The 13,541-nt window shown below is 43.8% G+C and overlaps 1 protein-coding gene across 3 annotated transcripts in view; it reads right to left on the bottom strand.

Moving 5' to 3' along the window:
- RTEL1 (regulator of telomere elongation helicase 1) overlaps positions 1–13,541 on the bottom strand; it is an 80,946-nt gene that overhangs the window by 33,962 nt on the left and 33,443 nt on the right. For all 3 annotated transcript variants that reach the window (XM_081867545.1, XM_081867547.1, XM_081867546.1), the window contains exons 17-22: positions 13,409–13,541; positions 9,826–9,939; positions 7,918–7,958; positions 7,312–7,397; positions 6,435–6,512; positions 1,556–1,633 (exon numbers count right to left, since the gene is read on the bottom strand). In XM_081867545.1, the coding sequence (XP_081723671.1) occupies positions 1,556–1,633; positions 6,435–6,512; positions 7,312–7,397; positions 7,918–7,958; positions 9,826–9,939; positions 13,409–13,541 (530 nt within the window). The remainder of the gene's footprint in view (positions 1–1,555; positions 1,634–6,434; positions 6,513–7,311; positions 7,398–7,917; positions 7,959–9,825; positions 9,940–13,408) is intronic.

Below are 13,541 nucleotides of genomic sequence, written 5' to 3'. Positions count from 1 at the left end.
TGAGTTTTCCAATGCTTAGCGACAAGTATCCTTGCTGCTGTTGTTGCATACATAAAAAATGTTCGATCCTTCTTTAGCACCTTCTGGCCGAGAATGCCAGCATTTTATTTATCTAGACCTTTTAAACTTGCCACTGCAATATGTTGTAGCTTAAGTACATGTTTATGTTTTATCTTGCAGCTTAGATCCACCGTTGGGGGGGGGGGGAATATGATTTTTTAAAAAAAGATCATATATGGTAAATGAAGGAATGAAGGAATGGATACACAAATAAAAAAAGAAAAGGTAACAAGTTACTGTTCTTCTGTGTAGAGCCTTGTCACCGGGAAGTTCCCAGTGGCTGCCAAATAAGGTCTGTAATGTATTACAATGGTCAAGAAACATGCCTAACATTTTCACTTTCACTTTCCATAAGAAGCAAAAGACAAAACAAAAACAAAAAGCCCAACCATAAATACAGGAAGCCAGCTTTATTATGTCTCTTTGTGTCAAAGCATGCTGATAACATGCTTCATTTATTTTTATTTTGGCTTCAATGCTGCTGCTTCAAAAGTTGAGGTTATGCTAGTTACATCATTTTCAAACAGTTCCAGGATATCCTGAGGTTTCTTGGAAGCTTATCACGAGTTTCTCAGCAGAAAGATATGGAATGACGGACTAGCTTCCTTGAAAGGCCCACTCCTACCAATCTTTCCTTAGAAGACACATCAGCTGGGAAGCACTGCAGGACATTATCTTAGTTCACACAAGACAGCTGAACAAGCTCATGGCCCAGAGGAAATGCAGACTAGAAGTTGCCACAGTCCAGCAACACCACACAAACAAGCTTCATGGCACCCATGCATGGGGTATTTGACACACAAGCTGGTGTGTTAAAGTTCCTATGAAAGTAGAAACTTTAGGATTGTGAAAGACAAGAACAGATAGTAGGAAATGAGTTTGAGTTTCTCCATCTTACTGATGAAAACCAGCGAGGAAATGGTATAGTAACAGCCAACAAATCTTATATTATTTCCATGTGTGTAATGGAACTTCAGAAGCAGTGTGGTGCAGTGGTTAGAGCATCCAGCTAGCACAGGAAATGCAGGGATTCAAATCCTCACTTAGTGATGAAGCTCACTGGTGACCCTCTCGATCACTCTCTCTCAGCCGAAACTGTCTCATAGGGCTGTTGCAGAGATAAAAATGACCAGGTGAGAACCATATACACCACCCTGAGCGAACTGGGAGAGAGTTGGTATAAAAATGTAACTAATAATAACAACTCACAGAAGCAGGACTGCAACAAAATGTTGCAGTATATTTCAACTATTTAACACAACTACTCAGATTCTGTTAATTGATTTCTATTATTACAACAACCCTGTAAAATAGGTTAGGCCAAGAGATTTCAAGCATAAAGTTCCCAGTGAGCTTCATAGCTGAGAGGGGATCTGAATCCAACTCTTCCCCAGTTCTTATGATTCTTAAATAAATAAATTCCCACTGTTGCTCTGCACAAGTTGGCTTCTGCAGAGAGTCTAACTTTCAGACATCTGCAATCTGTTACACATACCTTCCCCCGGCACACAGCCAAGAAAACAGCACCATTAGACTTGGGGCAGACAATCTTCTCATAATAGGCATTTATGACCTAGGAGAGAGAGAGAGAGAGAGAGAGAGAGAGAGAGAGAGAATGTAAATGAAAATTTAAGGACAAACTTGTGTTGTGCCTAGCTCTGGCTTGGTACCAGAGAGAGAAAGAAGAAAGTTTGGATTTGAAATCCCGCCTTTCACTCCCTTTAAGGAGTCTCAAAGTAGCTAACATTCTCCTTTCCCTTCCTCCCCCACAACAAACACTCTGTGAGGTGAGTGGGGCTGAGAGACTTCAAAGAAGTTTGACTGGCCCAAAGTCACCCAGCAGCTGCATGTGGAGGAGCGGGGAAGCGAACCCGGTTCCCCAGATTACGAGTCCATCGCTCTTAACCACTACACCACACTGGCTCAAGACACTCCACAGGACCTTGAGGAACAGGCACGGTCCCCTGAATCCGATGCTTAGGATCCCTTTGAGGGGCCCTTCTGATGATGGATGCTGCAGCACAACTGTTGACAGGACTAAAACCCCGTCAGCATATGACACCTCTGCTCAGAGACTTGCACTGACTGCAGATCTGCTACTGCACCAAGTTAAACGTGCTGCTATCGGTATATAACACCTTTCAGAGCTTGGAACCCATAAACTTTTGTGATTGCATTACCATGTAGCACCTATTGACACTGGCCAGGTGCCTTCACTGTCCCGCCCTGAGACCTCCGGGTATAGGGTGGTAAGTAAGTAAGTAAAAATACTTTTTTTGGCACCTGCTAAAAACATTCTTCGGACAAGGGTGGTCTGTGGGTTAAACCACAGAGCCTAGGACTTGCCGATCAGAAGGTCGGCAGTTCGAATCCCCGCGACGGGGTGAGCTCCCGTTGCCCGGTCCCTGCTCCTGCCAACCTAGCAGTTCAAAAGCACGTCAAAGTGCAAGTAGATAAATAGGTACCGCTCCGGCGGGAAGGTAAACGACGTTTCCGTGCGCTGCTCTGGTTCGCCAGAAGAGGCTTAGTCATGCTGGCCACATGACCCGGAAGCTGTACGCCGGCTCCCTCTGCCAGTAAAGCAAGATGAACGCCACAACCCCAGAATCAGGCATGACTGGACCTAATGGTCAGGGGTCCCTTTACCTTCTTGTTTAAGCAAACCTAACAAGACATGTACAAGCTATCATGTGTTTTAATCTTCTTTTGGTTTATTGCTGGTTTTAATTATCTTTTGAACGTTCTAAACTGGGTTTTAAACTGAGTCTTTTTAACTGGGTTTTTAACAGGTAGTTTTATTGCTTTATTCTTTTTGTAAACTGCTCTGAGGTTTTATTACAGTCAAGTGTAACATCTTTATCAACGACTTGGATGATGGACTAAAGGGCATCCTGATCAAATTTGCAGATGACACCAAACTGGGACGGGTGGCTAACACCCCAGAGGACAGGATCACACTTCAAAACGACCTTGACAGATTAGAGAACTGGGCCAAAACAAACAAGATGAATTTTAACAGGGAGAAATGTAAAGTATTGCACTTGGGCAAAAAAAAAATGAGAGGCACAAATACAAGATGGGTGACACCTGGCTTGAGAGCAGTACATGTGAAAAGGATCTAGGAGTCTTGGTTGACCACAAACTTGACATGAGCCAACAGTGTGACGCGGCAGCTTAAAAAGCCAATGCAATTCTGGGCTGCATCAATAGGAGTATAGCATCTAGATCAAGGGAAGTAATAGTGCCACTGTATTCTGCTCTGGTCAGACCTCACCTGGAGTACTGTGTCCAGTTCTGGGCACCACAGTTCAAGAAGGACACGGACAAACTGGAACGTGTCCAGAGGAGGGCAACCAAAATGGTCAAAGGCCTGGAAACGATGCCTTATGAGGAACGACTAAGGGAGCTGGGCATGTTTAGCCTGGAGAAGAGGAGGTTAAGGGGGGATATGATAGTCATGTTCAAATATATAAAGGGATGTCACATGGAGGAGGGAGAAAGGTTGTTTTCTGCTGCTCCAGAGAAGCGGACACAGAGCAATGGATCCAAACTACAAGAAAGAAGATTCCACCTAAACATTAGGAAGAACTTCCTGACAGTAAGAGCTGTTCGACAGTGGAATTTGCTGCCAAGGAGTGTGGTGGAGTCTCCTTCTTTGGAGGTCTTTAAGCAGAGGCTTGACAACCATGTCAGGAGTGCTCTGATGGTGTTTCCTGCTTGGCAGGGGGTTGGACTCGATGGCCCTTGTGGTCTCTTCCAACTCTATGATTCTAAGTGGTATATAAATGTTGTGAAATAAATAAAACAAATAAAACTGTCAGAGGAGGTGAAGCAGGCTCCTCACAGCTCCCTGTTTTCAAGAGTGCCGACACCAAAAGCTTTCAGTTCCGGGCTGAAGAGGAATGGAACATTATGCATCTATGGACCCAAAGTTGTCACTCTACTCGTAAGGGGGCTTCTCATGAGTAAGGAATCCATGCTACTCCATCACAGCCAGCAGCTGAGCTACCATCTGGTTTAGGAGGCCTCCCTCTTGAGCCTTCCACTTGCTGGAAACATCTGGGTCCCAGATCTAGTCTCTCTGCCTTGCTCCACTGTACCTTGCCTGGACACCCTGTGAGCTTAGACTGTTGCCTGACTTTGTCTTTGCATCATGTTTGGCCTTCAACTGATTCCTGGTTTCCTTGGAACGTACTGTATCTGCAGTCCTGTCATTACATAGAAGCTTACAGCTTCAGTGATTGTGGCCCCATCCTCTGGAACGTAACAGCTTTCCAACTTCCACTGAAATATACAGGATCTAGGATCCCGGTATCTTGCTAACTTTGCTCAATCGGGCAGATGTTTAGTTCCATGAATGAGCCACCCTTCATTACAAGAAACCTGCAAATCTCATATCAGGCCATGTGAGACAGCAGCTTCCATGGAACACAACACAAAGAATTCCCGTTCCTTATCTTCCCGCAAATTATGTTCAAGACGAGACAAACAGGAAATATATAGCATTTTATATGCACATAAATGTTCGGAAAATTAGGATAACCCAGCAGAGACATTTCAAGGTTAGGAGAATGGTGGGTTTACTTATGGATCAATCTGAGATTTTTAAATGAAAGTTCATAAACAAAGTTATTTTAAAAAACCACCACTGCACTTTGTTTTCCGTGGAATTCAAGCATGACTAACCGTTTGATAAGAAGAGTTGAACGTGCCGTCCCACCAAGAAGAAAAAGCAATGATGAAGGAAGGAAGCCCTATCTGCAGGGTACATGCTGCTTTTTCAGAAAATTTTTTTCCTGTAAAAAGGTTTTGCCCAAGAGGTGTGATACATAGGAATTCATTAAGAGGGTGTGTGTGCAAGGGCTGTTCTATGCAATAAAGTTGCAGAGATTTTTAGCAGATTATTCAAAACACTGCACTGTTTCCAAAGTGCTTCTGCCAGAGGTCAAATCAAATCAAATCTTTATTACGGTCATAGGCCAGCTTGGGGCGGGGGGGGGGGGGGGAGGTTTACAGTTATTTAAAATCCGAAAAACTATTTCAAAAACTAAAAAGAATTAAAAGTCTATAAAAATCTAAAGGAAGCAAGGGAAATCTAAAATTGCCAGGAGTCAGAAATATGTCCAATGTTCAACTTCCTTTTAACTCACTTGAGCTTTCTGAATGATTTTTTAAATGTTAACTTGCTGTTCATCGCACATTTTTATTAAGAGTTATATGGTGTTTCAAGGCCAAAGTGATGAATGTGTACTTGTGATATGTCATATATCTGGCACAGTGGCACTGCTCACCTGGTTTCCAAACCCTATCACTATCAATTACTGAAAAGAGGAAGAGGAAGATGAGGGGAGGAACTTGGCATCACGGGTGAAGCATCTGATTGGTTACACTGCTGCGGCACCCGGTGGCAAGCTTCCTGCCACCTCGCCTCTACCCATCTCCCTTTCGGTAACTGGAAGTGATGCTTGGCACTGGGAAGCCAGGTGAGCAACTCTGCTTTACCAACCACTACTGCGTATAACCCAAATGCCAGAATTTTGATTAAGGCTCAAGCTTCAGGAAAACACTAATAGAAAAAACAGATACCTTCTGGTGCATGGAGTGCTATGTGAGCAGGATAAAACCAATAAAACTGCTAGGAGGAAACTGCCACTATTCCTGTTGGCCTACCTAACTTCGTGACAGCAGTCACGAAATTAAAAGACGCCTGCTTCTTGGGAGAAAAGCAATGACAAACCTAGACAGCATCTTAAAAAGCAGAGACATCACCTTGCCAACAAAGGGCCGTATAGTTAAAGCCATGGTTTTCCCAGTAGTGATGTATGGAAGTGAGAGCTGGACCATAAAGAAAGCTGATCGCCGAAGAATTGATGCTTTTGAATTATGGTGCTGGAGGAGACTCTTGAGAGTCCCATGGGCTGCAAGAAGATCAAACCTCTCCATTCTTAAGGAAATCAGCCCTGAGTGCTCACTGGAAGGACAGATCCTGAAGCTGAGGCTCCAAGACTTTGGCCACCTCATGAGAAGAGAAGACTCCCTGGAAAAGACCCTGATGCTGGGAAAGATGGAGGGCGCAAGGAGAAGGGGATGACAGAGGACGAGATGGTTGGACAGTGTTCTCGAAGCTACCAACATGAGTTTGACCAAACTGCGGGAGGCAGTGGAAGACAGGAGTGCCCGGCGTGCTCTGGTCCATGGGTTCACGAAGAGTCAGACACGACTAAACAACAACAATCTCAAGCTGTATATCGGACATCACTGACAACCAGATTCTCTTTTCCCTGGGACCAGGCTCAAGGTTGCTCAGTAGCAGTCTGACTAAGCAGCCAGGAACCAAGTTACTATGCAGCATAACAGTGTAAAGTCTTGCCAACCTCTGTGAAGGTTCCTTTGTTTCTTGGTTCCACAAACATTGGTTTAACTGCTTCAATTCTTCCAGCAAGATCATGCTCCTGTGAGAAAACAGAGAGAAAGAGAAGGACTGGTACAAGTGACTCAAGCAAGTGAATCAACTACTTCAAACAAGGTGTGGGATTTTCCTGCCTGCTTGATAGATGTAATACAAGCAGGTGTGCAGTCACCTAAGACACCCCCCGCCTCCACACCAAAACTGGACAAAGGTTTCATGCCTGTTAGCACCAGACAACAAGCTCTGATTCTTTGGATAAGCAAGCAAGAACCCTGGGGCATGTTTCCAACATGTGAGTATTTTTGAAACTCAAGGTTTCCTAAAGTAAACAAGAAATATAGTCTCTTGCTTTATTCCAATGCCACAAGCCAGAAAGTTTTAAATTAAAATTATTGCAAATCATTGCACTAATTTGAATCAAGCCAGAACATGAAAGAGAGGCGATAGCTGTTGGAACCTGTAAGGTAATGCCATCTCAATTGTGTTTTATGCCCTCTGGTGAACAAGTTACTTTGCCTAACTCCTCATTGTATAGAATCTGATCGTATCGCTTCAGATCAGATGGGGAAGATGCTCAGGCTGCCAATAGTTACAGCTTTAAGCCATGTCACCATTCAACAACCTTTTTGGCAACAATGCAGTGAAAGCAGTTAATGAGGAATGAGCTGAAGACTGTGTGGAACAATCTTATTATTTCCTTACCATCTGTCAAAACTGTGCACAAATCCACTCAACTCAAACACCAATATTGTTTGTATAGGTTCTCGTTAATGACTAGCAGCGTGAACAATGCATATTGCTTAATGTCACTTTATAGGACAGAAAAGGCCATGGAAACCTACTCTCCAATATTCCAGGCTTTTATCCATGACAGGATATGAAGGGAAGAAAACAAGCAGCCCATGTGGTGTGATTCGAACAAGATTACCTGCCAAAACAAAACAAATATTAAGACCAAGTTCACCCTGATTTCAGTATCTTTTTTTAAAATTACTTTTTTTATTTGCATTTTATTTGATTGGCAGCAGCTCTTCAAGGGTGGAGTCAAGGACACATTTCCACCCCCCAACAGTATTTAGCGCCTCAGTTGGTGGGAGACCAACAAACTTTTTCAGCAGGGGGCCGGTCCACTGTTCCTCAGACCTTGTGGGGGGCCGGACTATATTTTGACCAAAAAATATATATAAAAATGAACGAATTCCTATGCCCCACAAATAACCCAGAGATGCGTTTTAAATAAAAGCACACATTCTACTCATGTAAAAACACGCTGATTCCCAGACCGTCCGCGGGCCAGACTTAGAAGGCGATTGGGCCGCATCTGGCCCCCGGGGCTTAGGTTGCCTACCCATGGTGTAGCAGCTGCATTGCTTGGCTAAGTGCACAGTGTTGATTTAAATCTGTGTGGATTTCAGTCATGTTGGAGCAGAAGGTCTTCTCGGTCTTACCTATTGTTCTCCCAAGAGATGACAGACACTCTGATGAAAATCTGCAAAAACAACAACTACCCGTCAGCACCCAGCTTCTACATGTTGGAAAGTAAAGAATGCCTGGTGCCCCCACAGTCATCACCAAAGGAATACAATGAACCGTTTGTCACCCTTAAGACATGACTATCACTCTCTTCTTTCCCCTATTGACTGATTCACCGAAAAAACAGGTCCCTGTAATTTATTAGAATGTATCTAGTCATATGATCCAAAGAATCATCTACAGAAGTTATAAAAGTTTAAATAGCTGAGTCATTAACAGTGTCAACACTAGAAAACAATGGGTGGGGGACAGAAGAGGCAAAGTATATTTCTAGGTGAGCGTGCTAAGATCACTGAAAAAAATTAACAGGATATGTTAATGGAAGTCCAGCAAATGGGGGGGGGAGGAATCTCCTTGTTTGAGGAAGGGGGCTTTGCCTTCCCTGCCCACCCCCATGCCGCCCATGGTCATTAAACTAACAAAAAGGGGTAGGTGGGGTTGAAATGAGTGCAGTGCCTGGTTTAGCCTTCCTCAGAAATCATGCTTATTGTCCTACGTGGAGTGGACTCTTATCTCTGGACACAGAGAGTCATATGGTGAAGTTCTAACTCTGAAACAGAAACTTCTCAAGTTTCCTTTACTTTCTGGCTCTTTTGTGTTTGCCTCCCGCAACTTCCTCTCTGAATTAGAGGTGACTGATTCAGAAAGAGAGATATTGGGCTCATTGTGGGTATCTTGATGAAAATGTTGACCCAGTGTGTTGCAGCTGTGAAAAATGTGAATCCCGTATTAGGGGTTATTAGGAAGGAGAATGAAACAAAAACTCCCAGTATCATTATGCCATTGTACAAAACTGGTGCAGTCACACTTGGAACACCTTGCACAAGTCTAGTTGCTGCACCTAAAAAAATTGTATTTTAGAGTAACAGAAAGCTGGGGTTTGTTCCACAACAGAACATGAAAATATTAACTGTTTTTCCTTTGCATGTGAAGGAGTGAAGAGAGAGGGGTCAAATTCAAGTCTCATTATAACACAGTCTCATAAAGCATTTTCTGTTATGTATGAATTTGGGCTCTGTAGTCCCAAAAATCACAAATACAATTTTTCTGCAGAGAATTTGTGCTGAGCCCATGTGCAGTAAATTGATGCAGTACTGTTGTAAATAAAAATATGCCCTTTTCCCTTATGGGGTATCCAAGAGCCCATATAGAGTCCTTACATAGGTTCCCTATTGGTAGGAGAAAATAACAGAGGCCAACCAGAGAATATTGAGAAGCAAAGCAGCTAGTAAGCTTGATCTTTATTGATCTGTTGCAACAGGGTGCTCCCCTCACACGCAGGAGAGGAAGAGGACCCCCAAAATGCTGTGCAAGGGCTTATAAAGACTTTTGAAATTCCCATCCTCTAGATCAAGACCACCCCCAGAAACATTATGCATACATCACAGAAGGGGTGTAACCTAAGACCACCCCTAAGATACATCCCACCTACATCACAGAAATTTAAATGTTGTTTTTCTCTTGTCCTTGTTTATCTCCTGTCTGGCAGGTTACTTGATTGGATTTCCTGGGGAGCCTGGCCATTCTTTTGTAGTGGTAAAATACTTATTTCCTGGGCCAGGTCACAGGCTCACACCTTTATTCAAACACAGATTAAGACAGGATTTATGAAGGAAGAGACAATGGGGAGGCTTTTCCATTTTGACCATGCAGAGAAACATTTGCTCAGTTTAGGAATCAAAATGGTTCCAGGTTGGCTTTCCTGTGCTGATCTATGTACGTGTGGTTGTGAACATTGCCATATATCTAAGACCATAAAATTCCTATCACAGTACCCAAGTCTGCAACAAGATTATGAAACTGGAAGGAAGGAACCCTATTACCTTTTTTCATAGGTGGAACTCAGCAAACCACCATCAGGTCCTTTAGGGATTATCCCCACCCAAATCTGGTGTTTATCGATAACGTGTGGGTTTTCCAAACAAACTGGGAAGGGACTAAAGGAAAACAGAAAGACAGTCAGACTTCACCAACCTGTCAGTTCTATAGACTTTATAGTTTAGCTTAATCCTGAGAGAGACAGATGGAGTTAATCAGAAATTGATGGGGGAATTCCATTATCTGCATTCCTCTTCGGTTGGAAGAGGAACCAGGCTCCCATCCAAAGTTTGCCTGGCGGTCTGGCACTCAGTTTCCCCATGGAATGCAAGGGCAGGCAAAGGGACTGGGTGCACAGAGCACTCTGGCTGCCGTGACTGCCCCCGATTCCGCTATTATAATGAGGCTGTTTTTGGAAAAATATTGGAAAATCAATTAATTTTTATTTATTTTTTTAAAAAAGAGAATGATGCTCTTAGCGAACTGCAGTTCTTTTAAAAGTTATAGGATAGATATCTAGATATATGTGTGCATTCTACCTCCAGTGTTCTGGGATCACAGCAGTGAAGCCAGAAAGGAACATTAGGTCATTTACCACGCATAGACCTTCTAGGCTGGTATAATGAACTTGTATAATGAACTTGTATGAGGAGTTTTATGTTCTGATTTCCCCAGGGATCATGTGACTTTGATTATTAGTATAACAACCTCCCTCGAGTTTCTCTTCTTTTGTTTTCTTTTGGTCTGTGATAAAGCTCTAAAATCTGAGAGATGATAACAGGAAAGACAAAAGAATGAAGAAAATTCAGCAAAGCCTCTTGAAGAGGAAATGTAAAGCTGTGATAAGCCTACCGGGCTCTGCTGCCATTTAGAAAGGAAAGTTCCCCTATTAGCTGAAATAGAAGAGAAGGCACTAAACCAGGGGTCAGCAACCTTTTTCAGCCGTGGGCCGGTCCACCGTCCCTCAGACCATGTGGTGGGCTGCACTATATTGGGGGTGGGGATGAACGAATTCCTATGCCCCACAAATAACCCAGAGATGCATTTTAAATTAAAGCACACATTCTACTCATGCAAAAACACCAGGCAGGCCCCACAAAAAACCCAGAGATGCATTTTAAATAAAAGGACACATTCTACTCATGTAAAAACAGGCTGATTCCCGGACTGTCCGCGGTCCAGATTTAGAAGGCGAATGGGCCGCATCGGGCCCCCAGGCCTTAGGTTGTCTACCCCTGTACTAAACTTATCGTGTCCTTTGATGGCCTCTGGTGGTCAAAAAAACCACTGCAGCCTAACTCTTTGAGATCAGTAGTCGCCACACTTTTTCAGAGACGGGACCCAACTTTAACTTAAACATGCATTTGGGGACCCATGTCTTTACCGTGTATTTTATGGCAGCAATGTTGCTGTTGTGACCTGCCTTAGATCAGGCTGGGGCTTGACAGAGGGTTCTGATCCAGCAGCTGAAGACTGGTTCTCTAGTGAATATGGCTGCTGCTCCAACTGTAGAGGTGGGGGAAAGGGTGCTGGGGTTTAAGCAGTGGACTTCAGGGGAGGCCTGTGAAGTGAGGGGCCTGCTGGCTGCCAAATCCTCATGCAGCCTCCTATGCTCTTCTAACCCCAAGCCTGGTGGCCAAGAGAGATTCCACATGGGGAGAATTCATGGCTGGAAGCACTTGGGTCTTCCAACGCTGCCTGCTGCAATCCCAGCACTGGCACAGGCCCCATGGGTGAGGTGTTCTGACTGGGTGACTTTCACCTTTCACCAAGTAGGGGCCTCACTGGGTCCTGCTTTTGCCAGTCTGGCTATAGGCCGATCTGGAAGGTATTTGTCTTCGCCGTCCCACTTTCAGACTGAGAACTACGCATATCTTTGCCTGCGGGCACCATAGCAGCAAAGAAGAGGGGATATAACTAACTAACTAACTAACTAATAATAACAATATTAATAATTTATTATTTATACCCCACCCATCTGGCTGGGTTTCCCCAGCCACTCTGGGTGGCTTCCAACAAAATATTAAAATACAATTAAACATTATTAAACATTAAAAGCTTCCCTAAACAGGGCTGCCTTCAGATGTCTTCTAAAAGTCTAGTAGTTGTTTATCACTTTGACATCTGGTGGGAGGGCGTTCCACAGGGCAGGTGCCACTACCGAGAAGGCCCTCTGCCTGGTTCCCTGTAACTTGGCTTCTCGCAGCGAGGGAACCGACCGAAGGCCCTCGGCACTGGACCTCAGTGTCCGGACACAACGATGGAAGAGAACTAATGGGGGAAAGGTAAGGATTTTTTTCACACATATAAAAATATGTAGAGAACGGTCAAGGAGCAAGATACTGAGTAAGAGGTGGAGTCGAAAATGGAAGCGGAGAAAAAAAGGCACAATCCAGAAATAGAGAGAGGTTATACACAAACTGGATGGGTAGAGGCAGGGACAAAAACTGGAGAGAGGTTGTCATGTTGATCATCAAAGTCACATGATCCCTGTGTGGCCTGGGCAAATGAACCCTTCATGCGGATGCGTCACATGTCAGCAAGCCAGAGGATATTTTTAAGTTTTCCTAACTGTATAGGTCCTTTGAAAAAAGTAGTCCGGTCAGCTAAAACAAGTTACTGGCCCAAGTGGTATGGAATGACATAGAAACAGGGATGCCCCAAAATAATGAGGTAGAGTATGTGCACATAAAATACACAACACTGAAGAGGCAAGCACAAGCTAAAAGGTGCATTTAGCAAATAGGCAGAAATTTAAAGAACGAGTCCTCTAGCCTCAGGCACCCGAGTACCTCAGGTGGCGCAATGGGCCAGTGTGCCTGGCTGTTAACCAGAAGGTTGGTGGTTTGAGCTGTGGGCAGGAGAATACGAAAGAAGCAAAAAACTGAGTAAGTCAGGGTCCCTTCCGGCTCTTAGATTCTATGATCTGGTTGGTCACTGTGGACTAATCTATCGCACAACAGCATTTAAAACTGAACATCTGTTAATATGAACATAAATAGTGGTCCAGTATGTAATTAATAATTGCCTCAAAGTAAGTAAACTAAAAAGAGGAAAAAAACATCTATCTCTTCAGTAAATTTTTTGGGCATCTCTCTGCCACATATACTTTTAGGACCCACTTTATTTCTGTGATTGTAAGTTGTTTTAAGCTTGTTTTAACACTGTGTTTTACTTGCTGTAACCTGCCCTGGGACAATAGGGTGAAGAGCGAGCAATCAATTATCACCATCCTCATCCTCAGATCACAATTAAATGGCAAATTAGTAAATTCAAGAGGCAGGTTTAAACCGGTGCCAATTTCCAAACGATTTAGAGGGAGGACTTTTCCCATGGCACTTCCACATGTACCGAAACTGACCTCCAAGAACAGCCAATCACTGATGTGCTCGGGACTCACTTTGCATCACAGGAAATGTGTGATGATGTTTCTTCAAATACCTTGTCAAAAGCATCCCACACGTAAGAAATAAACCTTGAACCTGAAAATCCCGTACTCGTTCTTCAGTGACTTTCATTGAAACCCAGGACAGGATATGACCCAACTCAAGCTGCCTTTTGTCATAGGAGCAACAGAAAGAGACTCACATCTGCATTTCCATAGTAAAAGACGATAGTGGAGAGAGTGTTCCGCTAGTGAGAATGATTGTTCGGACTTCCTGACGAACTAACTCGTGCATGCTGTATCCAGGACTGAAACACCAATAGCTCAAGACCTTTC

This window comes from Podarcis erhardii (genome assembly GCF_964252035.2).
Source record: "Podarcis erhardii genome assembly, chromosome: 6".
In the NCBI taxonomy this organism is placed as follows: domain Eukaryota; kingdom Metazoa; phylum Chordata; class Lepidosauria; order Squamata; family Lacertidae; genus Podarcis; species Podarcis erhardii.
This window is presented reverse-complemented; position numbering and strand designations above follow the sequence as displayed.